This window comes from Entelurus aequoreus, linkage group LG06 (assembly GCF_033978785.1).
Source record: "Entelurus aequoreus isolate RoL-2023_Sb linkage group LG06, RoL_Eaeq_v1.1, whole genome shotgun sequence".
Classification (NCBI taxonomy): domain Eukaryota; kingdom Metazoa; phylum Chordata; class Actinopteri; order Syngnathiformes; family Syngnathidae; genus Entelurus; species Entelurus aequoreus.
This window is the reverse complement of record NC_084736.1, coordinates 5,939,582-5,957,603: the sequence shown is the minus strand read 5'-3', so window position 1 is coordinate 5,957,603 and position 18,022 is coordinate 5,939,582. Positions and strand designations below refer to the sequence as shown.

At 39.6% G+C, this 18,022-nt stretch overlaps 3 protein-coding genes across 5 annotated transcripts in view; 1 reads left to right on the top strand and 2 right to left on the bottom strand.

The window, feature by feature from the left end:
* The window catches only part of LOC133651781 (angiopoietin-related protein 2-like), a 53,608-nt gene extending 48,732 nt beyond the window's left edge, over positions 1 to 4,876 (bottom strand). Inside the window, exon 1 of the mRNA XM_062049903.1 lies at positions 4,702 to 4,876. The gene's annotated coding sequence lies outside the window, so the exon portion shown is untranslated. The remainder of the gene's footprint in view (positions 1 to 4,701) is intronic.
* Positions 1 to 18,022, top strand: part of LOC133651782 (protein shisa-8) — a 648,746-nt gene that overhangs the window by 332,152 nt on the left and 298,572 nt on the right. The window lies entirely within an intron of this gene.
* The window catches only part of LOC133651778 (DNA (cytosine-5)-methyltransferase 1-like), a 61,859-nt gene continuing 49,373 nt past the window's right edge, over positions 5,537 to 18,022 (bottom strand). The window contains exons 28-34 of one of the 2 annotated variants that reach the window (XM_062049896.1): positions 14,167 to 14,333; positions 11,186 to 11,363; positions 10,922 to 11,117; positions 10,682 to 10,845; positions 7,918 to 8,034; positions 7,754 to 7,847; positions 5,537 to 5,688 (exon numbers count right to left, since the gene is read on the bottom strand). In XM_062049896.1, coding sequence (XP_061905880.1) covers positions 5,651 to 5,688; positions 7,754 to 7,847; positions 7,918 to 8,034; positions 10,682 to 10,845; positions 10,922 to 11,117; positions 11,186 to 11,363; positions 14,167 to 14,333 — 954 coding nt within the window. In that variant the 3' untranslated portion in view covers positions 5,537 to 5,650. Of the gene's footprint in view, positions 5,689 to 7,753; positions 7,848 to 7,917; positions 8,035 to 10,681; positions 10,846 to 10,921; positions 11,118 to 11,185; positions 11,364 to 14,166; positions 14,334 to 18,022 lie in introns of those variants that run through there. The other variant, XM_062049897.1, reaches the window with a different exon arrangement.

Genomic DNA, 18,022 nt, shown 5'->3' with positions numbered 1-18,022 from the left:
TCCATATATAAAGCGATTAGCCGCACTGTCAGCTTTTGAGAAAATTTGTGGTTTTTAGGTGCGGCTTATGGTGCGGAAAATACGGTATGTTATATTGTCTTTATATTCCAGCCAGTTGATCCGTTTTTGGGGGGGAATTGAGATGATTATTATGATGCGTTCAAGAGCCTTATGACTTGAGGGAAGAAGCTGTTGCAGAACCTGGAGGTTCTGCTACGGAACCTCTTTCCAGAGTCCAGCAGTGAAAACAGTCCTTGGTGGGGGTGGTCTGTCAAACCTTTAAATCAGTGTTTTTCAACCACAAGTGTGCCGCGGAAAATTATGCAACTTCACCTGATTGGTCCAATAAATATTTGCAAATCAATAATTATCTGCAAATAATGTGCCGTTGTCTAGTGCCTGTGCTGTATAGAGCTTGGTAGGGTAACCATGTAATACTCCACATCAGTAGGTGGCAGCAGGTAGTTGATTGCTTTGTAGAGGATGGTTTGTCGTGATCCCAATATGCAGAGCACAGCGGGAGACAGCATAATAATAAATTTTATTTGTAAAAAGCACTTTACATTGAGCAAACAACCTCAAAGTTCTACAGTGTATAAAAAAAAAAAAAAAAAGATAAAAATAAAAACTAGAACAGCCTAATAGCTAGAACTAGTATGCATATATCTAAAAAAAAAAGATTTTTAAGCCTTTTTTAAACGCATCCACAGTCTGTGGTGCCCTCAGGTGGTCAGGGAGAGCGTTCCACAGACTGGGAGCGGCGGAGCAGAAAGCCCGGTCTCCCATTGTTCGTAGCTTTGTCATAACATACCTTTTTACCCGCATGCAGGTAAAAAAAAGGTATGTTACGCTTAAACCAAAAATGAACAAAAGGCAAGTCTCGCTAGGAAAAGGCACTGAAGCATAGGGATGGCTATGCAAAACGAAAGTAAAACCGAACTGGCTACAAAGTAAACAAAAACAGAATGCTGGACAACAGCAAAGACTTACAGCGTGACAATTAACAATGTCCCCAGGAAGAAGAATAGCGTCCGCACAATTGAAATAGACTTCCTTTTTATTGTCATTCAAATTTGAACTTTACAGCACAGATAAGAACGAAATTTCGTTACATAAGCTCATGGTAGTGCAGGATAAAAAAAAGCAATAAGGTGCATGTATAAATAAATAAATATATATACAATACAAAGCAGGTCAGGCAATGGCACTCAAAGGACGGTGTGAAGCTGCTACAGGAAAACCCCCAACAAAACAGGAAGAGCCACCAAAATAACAGCGCAAGACAGGAACTAAAGCACTACACACAGGAAAACAAACTAAATAAAAAGACGTTTCTGCTGGTGGTGTGCATCCGTATTTTTTTTAAAATTAAAATGTGCCTCGGCTCAAAAAAGGTTGAAGAACACTGCTATAAATAACAGGAGAGCGGTGTTGTTTTTAATGACTAGAGTGCTGTTTTGGTGGATTGAAGCTAAAACGACTCACTCCTGCTGGAGCTGCGGTTTAAGATTCTACTAAAATGTCCTCTGACTGAAGGTTGAATCTGTTTTTAGGAATGTAGAGCAGGTACTTCTGTAACCCTGAAGAATGCACCACCGACCAGGTAAGTCCGAAAGAGATGATACAGGTTTATCTGCTCACAGGTGCCACCTGGTGGTGGTTTGCACACAATGCAACTAGACCTGCATAGTCCCACTCCTTAATGCTTCAGTCACATGTCTCATGTCCAAGTAGACCATGACCCAAAAAACTCATTTGGGCCGCTTGTACCCGGGATCTTGTCCTTTCGGTCATAACCCAAAGCTCATGACCATAGGTGAGGATGGGAACGTAGATCGACCGGTAAGTTGAGAGCTTTGCCTTCCGGCTCAGCTCCTTCTTCACCACAACGGATCGATACAGCGTCCGCATTACTGAAGACGCCACACCGATCCGCCTGTCGATCTCACCATCCACTCTTCCCTCACTCGTGAACAAGACTCCGAGGTACTTGAACTCCTCCCCAACCCCGCAGATGGCACTCCACCCTTTTCCGGACGAGAACCACACAAGTATAACACATTTACCATTTTGGGGGAAAACTAAGAACCATTTAAAAGCTGACAGCTGCAGAACTTTGCACTAATAAAAGTGGACCAAAATACAAAGTTACAAGAAACACTTGAATTCTGACTTGTCAGTTTCCAATTGTTCCTGTAATTTGTATATTCCTTCTTTGACAACAATTTCAACTAGGGATGTCCGATAATATCGGACTGCCAATATTATCGGCCGATCAATGCTTTAAAATGTAATATTGGAAATTATCGGTATCTGTTTCAAAAAGCAAAATGTATGACTTTTTAAAACGCCGCTGTGTACACGGACGTAGGGAGAAGTACAGAGCGCCAATAAACCTTAAAGGCACTGCCTTTGCGTGCCGGCCCAGTCACATAATATCTACGGCTTTTCACACACACAAGTGAATGCAAAGCATACTTGGTCAACAGCCATACAGGTCACACTGAGAGCGGACGTATAAACAACTTTAACACTGTTACAAATATGCGCCACACTGTGAACCCACACCAAACAAGAACGAAAAACACATTTCGGGAGAACATCCGCACCGTAACACAACAGAACAAATACCCAGAACCCCTTGCAGCACTAACTCTTCCGCATACTTGCCAACCCTCCCGTTTTTAGCGGGAGAATCCCGGTATTCAGCGCCTCTCTCGACAACCTCCCGGCAGAGATTTTCTCCCGACAAACTCCCGGTATTCAGCCAGAGCTGGAGGCCACGCCCCCTCCAGCTCAATGCGGACCTGAGTGGGGACAGCCTGTTCTCACGTCCGCTTTCCCACAATATAAACAGCTTGCCTGCCCAATGATGTCATAACATCTAGGGCTTTTAGAGAGTAGAGTGCACAACTGCGCACACAACAAGGAGACGAAGCAGAAGAACGAGGAAATTACAGACACGGCGACGCCGTCGACGAGCAAGATGAAGAAATACGCTTGCAAGTTTCAAAACAAATGGAAACAAGAATTTCAGTTCATCCAGGACAGTTCGAAGGGGAAGGTGTATGTTGCCTGTACATTTTGTAGAACAGACTTCTCCATTGAACACGGTGGCCGAAATGATATACTCATCATGAACGGAGAAGTTAAACAGGACAATACTGCCATCTAATGGATAGCCACCGGAACACTGAAATTCAAGTTTTTTTCTTTTTTTTCTATGTAAATAAAATAAAAAATAAAAAAAATATATATATATATAGCTAGAATTCACTGAAAGTCAAGTATTTCATACACATATACAGTGGGGCAAAAAAGTATTTAGTCAGCCACCCATTGACAATCAATGGGTGGCTGACTAAATACTTTTTTGCCCCACTGTATATATATATATATATATGAAATACTCTAGTTGGTGAATTCTAGCTGTAAATAACCACACCCTCAACCCTGCCCCCACCTAAGCCCCCCCACCCCCCACCCCCCGATATTGGAGGTCTCAAGGTTGGCAAGTATGCTCTTCCGGGACGCTACAATATACACACCCTGCCCCGCCCACCTCAACCTCCTCATGCTCTCTCAGGGAGAACATGTCCCAAATTCCAAGCTGCTGTTTTGAGGCATGTTAAAAAAAATAATGCACTTTGTGACTTCAATAATAAATATGGCAGTGCCATGTTGGCATTTTTTTTTTCCATAACTTGAGTTGATTTATTTTGGAAAACCTTGTTACATTGTTTAATGCAGTGGTTCTCCACCTTTTTTCAGTGATGTACCCCCTGTGATTTTTTTTAAAATTCAAGTACCCCCTAATCAGAGCAAAGCATTTTTGGTTGAAAAAAAGAGATAAAGACGTAAAATACAGCAGTATGTCATCAGTTTCTGATTTATTAAATTGTATAACAGTGCAAAATATTGCTCATTTGTTGTGGTCTTTTGAACTATTTGGAAAAAAAGATATAAAAATAACTAAAAACTTGTTGAAAAATAAACAAGTGATTCAATTATAAATAAAGATTTCTACACATAGAAGTAATCATCAACTTAAAGTGCCCTCTTTGGGGATTGTAATAGAGATCCATCTGGATTCATGAACTTAATTCTAAACATTTCTTCACAAAAAAATAAATCTTTAACATCAATATTTATGGAACATATCCACAAAAAATCTAACTGTCAACACTGAATATTGCATTTCTTTTCACAGTTCTTCTTGACAGACGTTTAAAAAAAATCTCACGTACCCCTTGGCATACCTTCAAGTACCCCCAGGGGTACGCGTACCCCCATTTGAGAACCACTGGTTTAATGCATCCAGCGGGGCATCACAACAAAATTAGGCATAATAATGTGTTCATTCCACGACTGTATATATCAGTATCGGTAATTAAGAGTTGGACAATATCGGAATATCGGCAAAAAAGCCATTATCGGACATCTCAAATTTCAACCATGACTAGATATCAGTGGCGGGACGTGCGTTTCCCACCTAGGCACTTCAATGATCACGTGACCATTGTTGGGGAAATACTATACATGAACACATTTACACACTACTGGCCATTGAATCACAACAGTGTACAAAACGGGTTATTTACTGGCGCATTTAAAAATCAATAGACCCGTATCAGCAATTAAAACATATCTTATGTGGCACTGTCAAAATTAAAATAGCAAATAAACAATATCTGAACTCACATTTCATCGACAGCTGAGCGAGCTTCCGGGGTTGGCCGACATGGTCTCACAAGATGTAGTTACTCTTTAAATATACTTCTTGAAAATGGCTTTGTGTTGTCTCGTCTAATCATAAAAGACGCAGACGAGGCGTGATGGCGGACTTCTTTCAAGTTTACTCCACAGGTGCTCATTAAAAAACTTCCCGCCGCCGGCACGTTTAAACATGGCTACTGCGCATGCGCTTCACTACTGTGGCATGCTGGGTAATGGAGTTCTTATGTTACCTAGCTCATAACATCACTGTATATCTGCCATAGGCCAGCTAGAAGGCCTTACTGACAACTCGTGATCTGATTGGCTATCGCAACTGTCTATCACTTATGTTCTTGATTCTGAAGGCAGATTTGGTACAGCATGGCAACATAAGCTAGCTGAATTCTGATTGGATAAAAACTCTAACCTAAAAACAGCACTGGAAGGAGCATAATAAGACAAGAGAATATGAATACTTTTACATATTTAGGGAAAGTAAATCTAAAAAAAATACTTTAATCTTTAATTATCAAAGTCAAAGTCAAAGTCAGCTTTATTGTCAAACAACTGTTTGTACAGGACATACAGGTGGACGAAATTACGTTCCTCTCACAACCACGGTGTCTATAAATATAAAGTGTAAAAGAAGAATAAAAAAGACAACAATTTAAACAGTCGCATGAGGGGGGGGAAAAATATACAGGGGAAGAAGATATTACCAGAATATCTATAATATCTATCTAATTATGATGATTTCTGGCTATGTTAGGGAGGCAGAGATAGATATGTAACTAGTTGTGATGTCGTACAAGCAAGCGAGTCCATTTCATAAGAGCTTTATTTGAAATATTACATATAAAACTACGTACAATTTAACAAGATTAAAAGCACATTGAAAAGTAAAAAAAAAAGATGAGAACAGTTCGAAGACAAGTCAGTCTGACACTTCCATCTTCTCTTGCTTGATGTTGTCTGGAGAAGGACAGCAGAAGTTAGTACTTACTCACATTGATGGGCACATTTTTACAAGTTACAGAATGTTTTGGGGGAGAACACCGTTTGTCCCCCTCTCAAAGTTCTTTTATTTTCCTTATCACAAAGTTCATTCCGCAGTAAACAAAGTATCAGTAGTGTAGTGAATACTACAAGACTTTTATTTCAAGTTAACATTTACTAAACAACACTTTCAAAATGGTAAATTATTTGTATTCATCAGTGTTTCTCACCTTTGGTTTGCCAAACAGCTGTGGAGTTTGTTTTTTTTAGCTTATATTTAATGAAAATACAAACCACAAACTCAATTATTTAAACAAAAAAGCCTGCAGTCTTTTGGTACATGATATATATATATATATATATATATATATATATATATATATATATATATATATATATATATATATATATATATATATATATAACTAACAACTAATTTGATAATCGATTAATCTGTTGATTAATACTTCGATTAATAATCGGATAAGAGACAAACTACATTTCTATCCTTTCCAGTATTTTATTGAAAAAAAACCCAGCATACTGGCACCATACTTATTTTGATTATTGTTTCTCAGCTGTTTGTAAATGTTGCACTTTATAAAAATAAAAAATAAAAAAGTAGCCTCTGCGCATAGCTCCAACAAATCGATGACTAAATTAATCGCCAACTATTTTTATAATCGATTTTAATCGATTAGTTGTTGCAGCCCTATACATGTTATATTATTATTATACATTATATTATATATTATACATGTTTTATAATTTTATTATATTTATTTTATATTATATATTTATTATAATACATGTTATATCAGAGGAGTTGAATCTTTGCAAAGATATACAAAAAGTCTGATTCAATATTAAGATAAAAAAAAGCCCTTTTCCACCCCCAACATGTCGATACGCAACATGTCGCAACATGTCGATACGCAACATGTCGCAACATGTCGATACGCAACATGTCGATACGCAACATGTCGATACGCAACATGTCGATACGCAACATGTCGCAACATGTCGATACGCAACATGTCGCAACATGTCGATACGCAACACGTCGCAACATGTCGATACGCAACACGTCGATACGCAACACGTCGATACGCAACACGTCGATACGCAACACGTCGATACGCAACACGTCGATACGCAACACGTCGATACGCAACACGTCGATACGCAACACGTCGATACGCAACACGTCGATACGCAACACGTCGATACGCAACACGTCGATACGCAACACGTCGACAAGCAACACGTCGACACGCAACACGTCGACACGCAACACGTCGACACGCAACATGTCACAACATGTCGATACGCAACATGTCGATAAGCAACATGTCAACACGTCGACACGTCGACACGCGACACGTCGACACGCAACATGTCACAACATGTCGATACGCAACACGTCGACACGCAACACGTCGACACGCAACATGTCACAACATGTCGATACGCAACACGTCGATACGCAACACGTCGATACGCAACACGTCACAACATGTCGATAAGCAACACGTCGATACGCAACACGCCGATACGCAACACGTCGATACGCAACACGTCGATACAGTACAGGCCAAAAGTTTGTACACTCCTCCTTCACAACACAACTGATGGTCCCAACCTCATTGATAAAGCAAGAAATTCCACTAATCAACCCTGATGAGGCACACCTGTGAAGTGAAAACCATCACAGGTTTTTACCTCTTGAAGCTCATGGAGAGAATGCCAAGAGTGTGCAAAGCAGCAATCAGAGCAAAGGGTGGCTATTTTGAAGAAACTAGAATATAAAACATGTTTTCAGTTATTTTCACCTTTTTTTTTTTGTTAAGTCCATAACTCCACATGTGTTCATTCATAGTTTGGATGTGACAATCTACAATGTAAATAGTCATGGAAATAAAGATTGAAGGAGAAGGTGAGTCCAAACTTTTGGCTTGTACTGTATATTATTGATAAAGGACAGAATATATTATTGATAAAGGACAGACTACATTATTGATAAAGATGATGCATTGTTTACCTGCCGTTTGTTTTTCCTTCACCCTTTCAACCACACACTTCTTGATCTCCAGTCCGATGGCTCGAGAGAGGGGAGGGGGCACGGCGTTGCCCACCTGACGTACAAAATGACGATTACAACAAATAACAGGAAATCCCCAGCAGTGAGCAGCGTGCTCTCCTCACCTGTCTGTGCTTGTCCAGGACGTTGCCAAAGAAGCGATACGTGTCGGGGAAGCCCTGAGAGCGTGCACACTCTCTCACACTCACTACTCGATGCTGCTCAGGGTGGAGGACACGACCCTGGAATGAGGAGGGGACTATAAACCACAGGTGTCTAACTCAAGGCCCGGGGGCTAGATCTGGCCTGCAAACACCTGGAAGTGATACGTGTCAATAAAGTACTTCATATTTTATCACTTGTTTTCCATTTTGACAGAAAAAGCATATGTACTGTATTTTCCGGACCATAAGGCGCACCAATTTTTTTCATATATAAGGCGCACCGGATTATAAGGCGCATTAAAAGGAGTCATATTATTATGATTTTTTTCTAAATGTAAAAGACTTCCTTGTGGTCTACATAACATGTAATGTGTCCCGTGAAAAACCCTCCAACCGAAACTCTAATAACTAAAGTTCCTTGGGTGTATAATGTACACTCACTACACCGGTATGTTTTAGTGCTTTCATGGCGAGTTCACGGACAGATATAAGTAAGAACTTTACACTACTTTATATTAGAAATGGCAACAGTGGAGGATGAATGTCACATAAGAAGATAGAGAAAAAGAAGATTAACGACTACGGTGTTGGCACGGACTACAAAGGCGGACGCGCACAATTTTTCAGGACTTATGCAGATCGCAAATACAGATCAGCAGGTACCAGAAAGTAAGAAAAGTTTGCATAATATTGCCAAACAAAATGCCAAATAAAATGTCTTAACTTATACACACACCATAGTAATACTCCTATGTTGAAGCACAGTACAATCCATCAAGGGGTTTGGCTTCATAGCTTACCAAAGTCCTACTCAAACATTTTGATAGATTTTTGAGCGCCGTGTGTAATGTTCTATATTTTCAATGGAACATATAAAAGGGTGGAGTTGTTTACTTGAGACATATTGCAGTCTATATGTATCTCTTATGTGTGACTGCCATCATATTGCAGTCTACATGTATCTCTTGTGTGACTGCCATCATATTGCAGTCTACATGTATCTCTTGTGTGACTGCCATCATATTGCAGTCTACATGTATCTCTTGTGTGACTGCCATCATATTGCAGTCTACACGTATCTTATGTGTGACTGCCATCATATTGCAGTCTACACGTATCTCTTATGTGTGACTGCCATCATATTGCAGTCTACACGTATCTCTTATGTGTGACTGCCATCATATTGCAGTCTACACTTATCTCTTGTGTGACTGCCATCATATTGCAGTCTACACGTATATCTTATGTGTGACTGCCATCATATTGCAGTCTACACTTATCTCTTGTGTGACTGCCATCATATTGCAGTCTACACGTATATCTTATGTGTGACTGCCATCATATTGCAGTCTACACGTATCTCTTATGTGTGACTGCCATCATATTGCAGTCTACACGTATATCTTATGTGTGACTGCCATCATATTGCAGTCTACACGTATCTCTTATGTGTGACTGCCATCATATTGCAGTCTACACGTCTCTCTTATGTGTGACTGCCATCGTATTGCAGTCTACACGTCTCTCTTATGTGTGACTGCCATCATATTGCAGTCTATACGTATCTCTTGTGTGTGACTGCCATCGTATTGCAGTCTACACGTATATCTTATGTGTGACTGCCATCATATTGCAGTCTACACTTTTCTCTTATGTGTGACTGCCATCATATTGCAGTCTACACGTATCTATTATGTGTGACTGCCATCATATTGCAGTCTACACGTATCTCTTATGTGTGACTGCCATCATATTGCAGTCTACACGTATCTCTTATGTGTGACTGCCATCATATTGCAGTCTACACGTATCTCTTATGTGTGACTGCCATCATATTGCAGTCTACACGTATCTCTTATGTGTGACTGCCATCATATTGCAGTCTACACGTATCTCTTATGTGTGACTGCCATCATATTGCAGTCTACACGTATCTCTTATGTGTGACTGCCATCATATTGCAGTCTACACGTCTCTCTTATAAGTGACTGCCATCGTATTGCAGTCTACACGTATCTCTTATGTGTGACTGCCATCATATTGCAGTCTACACGTATCTCTTATGTGTGACTGCCATCGTATTGCAGTCTACACGTCTCTCTTATGTGTGACTGCCATCGTATTGCAGTCTACACGTCTCTCTTATGTTGGACTGCCATCATATTGCAGTCTATACGTATCTCTTGTGTGTGACTGCCATCGTATTGCAGTCTACACGTATATCTTATGTGTGACTGCCATCATATTGCAGTCTACACTTTTCTCTTATGTGTGACTGCCATCATATTGCAGTCTACACGTATCTATTATGTGTGACTGCCATCATATTGCAGTCTACACGTATCTCTTATGTGTGACTGCCATCATATTGCAGTCTACACGTATCTCTTATGTGTGACTGCCATCATATTGCAGTCTACACGTCTCTCTAAGTGACTGCCATCATATTGCAGTCTACACGTATCTCTTATGTGTGACTGCCATCTACTGGTCACACTTATTTTTACACCATGTACCAAATAAAATAACTTCAAGGTGGGTAAGCTCAACCAAAATGATTCCTATTTTTTTGTGGTCCCCTTAATTTAGAAAAGTACCAAAATAATTTTAGTACCAGTACCAAAATATTAGTATCGTTACAACACTAGCATAAATCCATGAAAGTCCTCTGGGAGTCTTGTATGTGTTTAACATAGTAATCAAAGAGCCAATCAGGAGGCTCTACCTGCTTTCCCATGGGCTCCGGGTTGGTGACGGTGGTGCTGAAGAAGCCGTCCCACTCCAGCCGGCCGTAGAGCCCCGCCCAGTGGTTGTGGCGGTTGCCCGTGTGCGGCAGACACCAGGGGATCAGCGTGTTGAACTGCCTGTCCGCCGGGTCGCATGGTTTCCCTGGCAACCAGACCAAACAACCGTGTCAACTCCAATTACAGGCTGCTCTCGGATGGCGCTCGGAAGCTCCGCCCACCTCCGGCACAAGTGCAGACGCCTCGGAGCGCGCCCGTGCTGCTGCGCCCGTTTTTCTTGTCGGCGTGCGAGTAGCGCAGCTTCTTGGTCATGGTGCCGTCCTTCACGCGCACCTCCAGGTTGGGCAGGTCCCTCCAGTCGGAGCCGGGGGCCAGGGGGATGTGTCGCATGCGGCCCTCCACCAGGGCGCTCATGTCCTGACGCACAACAAACGTAAGCGGACGCCTCATTTCCTAAAAACGTGGGAGTCAGAAAAAAGGCTCACCTTGCAGATGTGATCCTTGAGGATGGGCTGGTACTGCGTGCCCCGGATCTGCCTCTGGAACCAGGACTGAGGCTCCCCGTTGTACGAGATCTCCAGGGCGGCGGCCCCGTTGCGGATCTCTGGCAAGTCGGACATGGTGTCTCGGACCGTGATGGTTCTGTAGATGCCGCCGTTGCTTCTGAAAACCCGAGAAAAACCACACAGATGTTGGAATTCATGTTTTCCTCGCAATGAACCGCAGTTCTCCCAAGTGCCCGTCAGCACTCGTACCTTGACATTTTGGAGTTGGTAGATTTCTACAAGCTGCACAATTGCAGAGCGGGGCAAATATTTTCACTCGGGGGCCACATTGAGAGAAGAAAATGTGTCTGGGGGGGCCAATGTGTATGTAACTATACCAATATTTTGGTACCGGTATTAAAACTATTTAGAATCTTTTCTAAATAAAAGGGGACCAGCTGCTGTGACGTGGATTATCGTATCCAGAAGTGCAGATTTCAACCCTTGAAATACACTATATATACAAATTTGGATCAAATAAAAACAAACTTAAAAAAAAAAAAAAGTACCATTTTATGGTAAAAAAAATAATAAAAAATCTAACTGGCCGCTCGTTTCTTTAATTAAAGAAAATAGTTTTTGTACTCACAAATGTTATTTTTTTTCAAAGAAAATTGTGTTTTAACTTGCAAATCTTTTTTTAATAAAAAAAAATGTTTTCATACTCAATCATTTTTTTTTCAAAGAAAATTGCTTTTTTTAATTGAGAGTATTTTTTTTTTTTAAATTAAAGACAATTGTTTTTTCACTTGCAGAAAAGGTTTTTTAATGGGAAAAAAAATTGTTTTACTTGCGAATCCTTTTTTTAATTAAAGAAAAATTGTGTTTTTACTTGCAGAAAAGTTTTTTTAATTAAAGAAAATAGTTTTTGTACTCATAAATGTTTGTTTTTTTCAAAGAAAATTGTGTTTTAAATTGCAAATCTATTTTTAATTAAAAAACTTTTTTTTTCATACTCAATCGTTTTTTTTCTAAGAAAATTGTTTTTTTTCTAAGAAAATTGTTTTTTTTAATTGAGTCTTTTTTTTATTAAAGAAAATTGTTTTTTTCACTTGCAAATCTTTTTTTTGATTAAAGAAAAAATGTGTTTTTACTTGCAGAAAAGGTTTTTTGATTAAAGAAAATTGTTTTTATACTCACAAATAATTTTTATTAAAACAAAATTGTGTTTTAACTTCATACTCAATAGTTTCTTTTCAAAGAAAATTGTGTTTTTACTTGCAGAAAAGGTTTTTAATGAAAGAAAATTGTTTGTTTTACTTGTGAATCTTTTTTTTATTTTTATTAAAGAAAAATTGTGTTTTTACTTGCAGAAAAGGTTTTTTAAATAAAGAAAATTGTTTTTATACTCACAAATCTTTTTTTTTTTTTCCAAAGAAAATTGTGCTTTAACTTGCAAATCTTTTTTTAATTAAAAAAAAGGTTTCCATACTCAACCGGTTTTTTTCAAAGAAAATTGTTGTTTTTAATTGCGAGTCTTTTTTTTCCATTAAAGAAAATTGTTTTTTTTACTTGCAGAAAAGGTTTTTTAATTAAAGAAAATTGTTTTTATATTCACAAATTGTGCTTGAACTTGCAAATCTTTTTTTAATTAAAAAAAAATGTTTTCATACTAAATGGTTTTTTTTTCGAAGAAATGTGTGAACGTGAGTGTGAATGTTGTCTGTCTATCTGTGTTGGCCCTGCGATGAGGTGGCGACTTGTCCAGGGTGTACCCCGCCTTCCGTCCGATTGTAGCTGAGATAGGCTCCAGCGCCCCCCGCCACCCCGAAGGGAATAAGCGGTAGAAAATGGATGGATAATAAACTTTTAAATACTAGTAGCCAAGTAATTCTTTTCCCTATAAATAATACATTTTAAGTTGTAATTGCAGAGGATATTAAATGTAGCATATTATTTATGGGCCTGCTGCAATGAAAGCAGCCCATATTATTATTGCTCATAATTCACAGTTTATTATTTTTATTCTCTTACGTATAATACGAGACAAACCGGCCAACAAACCCCCACATACACTATATTGCCAAAAGCATTTGGCCACCCATCCAAATGATGAGAATCAGGTGTCCTAATCACTTGGCCCGGCCACAGGTGTATAAAATCAAGCACTTAGGCATGGAGACTGTTTCTACAAACATTTGTGAAAGAATGGGCCGCTTTCAGTGATTTCCAGCGTGGAACTGTCATAGGATGCCACCTGTGCAACAAATCCAGTCATGAAATGTCCTCGCTCCTAAATATTCCAAAGTCAACTGTCGGCTTTATTATAAGAAAATGGAAACGTTTGGTGGAGGAGGAATTATGGTGTGGGGTTGTTTTTCCAGGAGTTGGGCTTGGCCCCTTAGTTCCAGTGAAAGGAACTTTGAATGCTCCAGGATACCAAAACATTTTGGACAATTCCATGCTCCCAACCTTGTGGGAACAGTTTGGAGTGGGGCCCCTTCCTCTTCCAACATGACAGTGCACCAGTGCACAAAGCAAGGTCCATGACAGAGTCTGGTGTGGATGAACTTGACTGGCCTGCACAGAGTCCTGACATCTACCCGATAGAACAGAGACTGAGAGCCAGGATTTCTCCACCAACATCACCAATGCACTTTTGGAAGAATGGTGGAAAATTGCTATAAACACACTCGGCAACCTTGTGGACAGCCTTCCCAGAAGAGTTGAAGCTGTAATAGCTGCAAAAGGTGGACCCACATCATATTGAACCCTATGGGTTAGGAATGGGACGGCACTTCAAGTTCATATGTGAGTCAAATACTTTTGGCAATATAGTGTACTTTCTATATTCATTTAAAACCAGTGCTGAACATCATAATGGCAGCGACAGTTTTGATGTTAAAGGTCTTAAAAAAATTATGTAGAAAATCTTAACGGGCCGCATTTGCCAAAGGTCTGCCGTATTCCATCAACCTTACCGCGTGACGTTACTGACGTATCTCTTCTCGTCCACCACCACGCTGAGGGACACGGCTCTGGGAGCAAAGACGTGGAGCGGCTCGGGGTAAAGCGGCAGCTTCTCGCCGGGTGCGGCGGCCAGGATGATGGCCCTGCGGCGAGTCTGGGCCACGCCGTACTGACCAGCCTGTTCCACAAACACAGTGTGAGATGGCAATTAAAAAGGAGCATTGTCGGACTAACGGTGTGCTTCCAGTCCATAGTGGATCTAACATAATAGTGAGAGTCCAGTCCATAGTGGATCTAACATAATAGTGAGAGTCCAGTCCATAGTGGATCTAACATAATAGTGAGAGTCCAGTCCATAGTGGATCTAACATAATAGTGAGAGTCCAGTCCATAGTGGATCTAACATAATAGTGAGAGTCCAGTCCATAGTGGATCTAACATAATAGTGAGAGTCCAGTCCATAGCGGATCTAACAGTGTGAGAGTCCAGTCCATAGTAGATCTAACATAATAGTGAGAGTCCAGTCCATAGTGGATCTAACATAATAGTGAGAGTCCAGTCCATAGTGGATCTAACATAATAGTGAGAGTCCAGTCCATAGCGGATCTAACATAATAGTGTGAAAGTCCAGTCCATAGTGGATCTAACATAATAGTGAGAGAGTCCAGTCCATAGTGGATCTAACATAATAGTGAGAGTCCAGTCCATAGTGGATCTAACATAATAGTGAGAGTCCAGTCCATAGCGGATCTAACAGTGTGAGAGTCCAGTCCATAGTGGATCTAACATAATAGTGAGAGAGTCCAGTCCATAGTAGATCTAACATAATAGTGAGAGCATACATGACATTCACAGTACAAACAAGTCCAATAAAGGACTAATAATTTCCATCCAATGTTCATTAAAACAACAACCACCTGGCAACCACTGTCCTCTTGGGGGCGACACGGAGTCGTATATGCATGACAACAACCTAATGTAAGGGCTAATGTAAGATCATTTTTAAGGAAACTTATTTTATTTTTTTCCATTTGATAAATTAGCCTATTGAGTCAGACTGCCGAGAAATATGATGAACATTTCCAAGCACTTCACCCAAAAAATCCAAGCATTTTTCAAGCCTTGAAAACATTAAAATCCAAGCATTTTTCAAACCTTGAAAACACAACATTAAAATCCAAGCATTTTTCAAACCTTGAAAACAACATTAAAATCCAAGCATTTTCCAAACCTTGAAAACACAACATTAAAATCCTAGCATTTTTCAAACCTTGAAAACATTAAAATCCTAGCATTTTTCAAGCCTTGAAAACACAACATTAAAATCCAAGCATTTTTCAAGCCTTGAAAACACATTAAAATCCAAGCATTTTTCAAGCCTTGAAAACATTAAAATCCAAGCATTTTTCAAACCTTGAAAACATTAAAATCCAAGCATTTTCCAAACCTTGAAAACACAACATTAAAATCCTAGCATTTTTCAAACCTTGAAAACATTAAAATCCCAGCATTTTTCAAACTTTGAAAACATTACAATCCTAGCATTTTTCAAGCCTTGAAAACAACATTAAAATCCAAGCATTTTTCAAACATTGAAAACATTAAAATCCTAGCATTTTTCAAACTTTGAAAACATTAAAATCCTAGCATTTTTCAAACCTTGAAAACCACATTAAAATCCTAGCATTTTTCAAACCTTGAAAACATTAAAATCCTAGCATTTCTCAAACCTTGAAAACACAACATTAAAATCCTAGCATTTTTCAAGCCTTGAAAACACAACATTAAAATCCAAGCATTTTTCAAACCTTGAAAACACAACATTAAAATCCAAGCATTTTTCAAACCTTGAAAACACATTAAAATCCTAGCATTTTTCAAACCTTGAAAACAACATTAAAGGCCTACTGAAATTAATTTTTTTTATTTAAACGGGGATAGCAGATCTATTCTATGTGTCATACTTGATCATTTCGCGATATTGCCATATTTTTGCTGAAAGGATTTAGTATAGAACAACGACGATAAAGATTGCAACTTTTGGTATCTGATAAAAAAAAGGCTTGCACCTACCGGAAGTAGCGTGACGTAGTCAGTTGAACATATACGCAAAGTTCCCTATTGTTTACAATGATGGCCGCATGAAGTGAGAGAGATTCGGACCGAGAAAGCGACAATTTCCCCATTAATTTGAGCGAGGATGAAAGATTTGTGGATGAGTAAAGTGCAAGTGAAGGACTAGTGGGGAGTTGAAGCTATTCAGATAGGGAAGATGCTGTGAGAGCCGGGGGTGACCTGATATTCAGCTGGGAATGACTACAACAGTAAATAAACACAAGACATATATATACTCTATTAGCCACAACACAACCAGGCTTATATTTAATATGCCACAAATTAATCCTGCATAAAAACACCTGCGTGTTTGTTATGCTAGCTCCTAGCTCCTCTGCTAGCTCCTAGCTCCATAGAACACGCCAATACAATTCAAACACCTGATCAACACACACAATCACTCAGCCCAAAAGACCGTTTACCTAACCCAAGGTTCATAAAGCTTATATATTTTTAAAAAGTTACGTACGTGACGCGCACATACGGTCAAGTTATCGAATGTTTAGCAGCCAAGGCTGCATACTCACGGTACCTGATATTCAGCTGGGAATGACTACAACAGTAAATAAACACAAGACATATATATACTCTATTAGCCACAACACAACCAGGCTTATATTTAATATGCCACAAATTAATCCTGCATAATAACACCTGCGTGTTTGGTATGCTAGCTCCTAGCTCCTCTGCTAGCTCCTAGCTCCATAGAACACGCCAATACAATTCAAACACCTGATCAACACACACAATCACTCAGCCCAAAAGACCGTTCACCTAACCCAAGGTTCATAAAGCTTATATATTTTTAAAAAGTTACGTACGTGACGCGCACGTACGGTACGGTACGTGTTATGCTAGCTCCTAGCTCCTCTGCTAGCTCCTAGCTCCATAGAACACGCCAATACAATTCAAACACATGATCAACACACACAATCACTCAGCCCAAAAGACCGTTCACCTAACCCAAGGTTCATAAAGCTTATATATTTTAAAAAAGTTACGTACATACGCAAAAAAAAGCCAAAGCTGCATACTCACAGTAGCACGTCTGCGTCTTTGTCATCCAAATCAAAGTAATCCTGGTAAGAGTCTGTGTTGTCCCAGTTCTCTACAGGCGTCTGTGTATCCAAATCAAAAGTCCTCCTGGTTAGAGTCTCTGTTATCCGAGTTCTTCCATCTTGACTGTATCTTTCGGGAATGTAAACAAAGAAGCGCCGGCTGTGTACTGTTGTGACTGACTACGTTCGAAAAATACGTCCATTTCGCACCGACAACTTTCTTCTTTGCTTGCTCGGCTTCCGTCTCCATAATGCAATGAACATGATTGAAACAGATTCACGAACACAGATGTCCAGAATACTGTGGAATTATGAAATGAAAACAGAGCTTTTTCGTATCGGCTTCAATGTGGAAGGCATACCCGTGTTCGCCGGGCTACGTCACACGCATACGTCATCCTCAGAGGCGTTTCGAACCGGAAGTTTAGCGGCAAATTTAAAATGTCACTTTATAAGTTAACCCGGCCGTATTGGCATGTGTTATAATGTTAAGATTTCATCATTGATATATAAACTATCAGACTGCGTGGTCGGTAGTAGTGGGTTTCAGTAGGCCTTTAAAATCCTAGCATTTTTCAAGCCTTGAAAACATTAAAATCCAAGCATTTTTCAAACCTTGAAAACATTAAAATCCAAGCATTTTCCAAACCTTGAAAACACAACATTAAAATCCTAGCATTTTTCAAACCTTGAA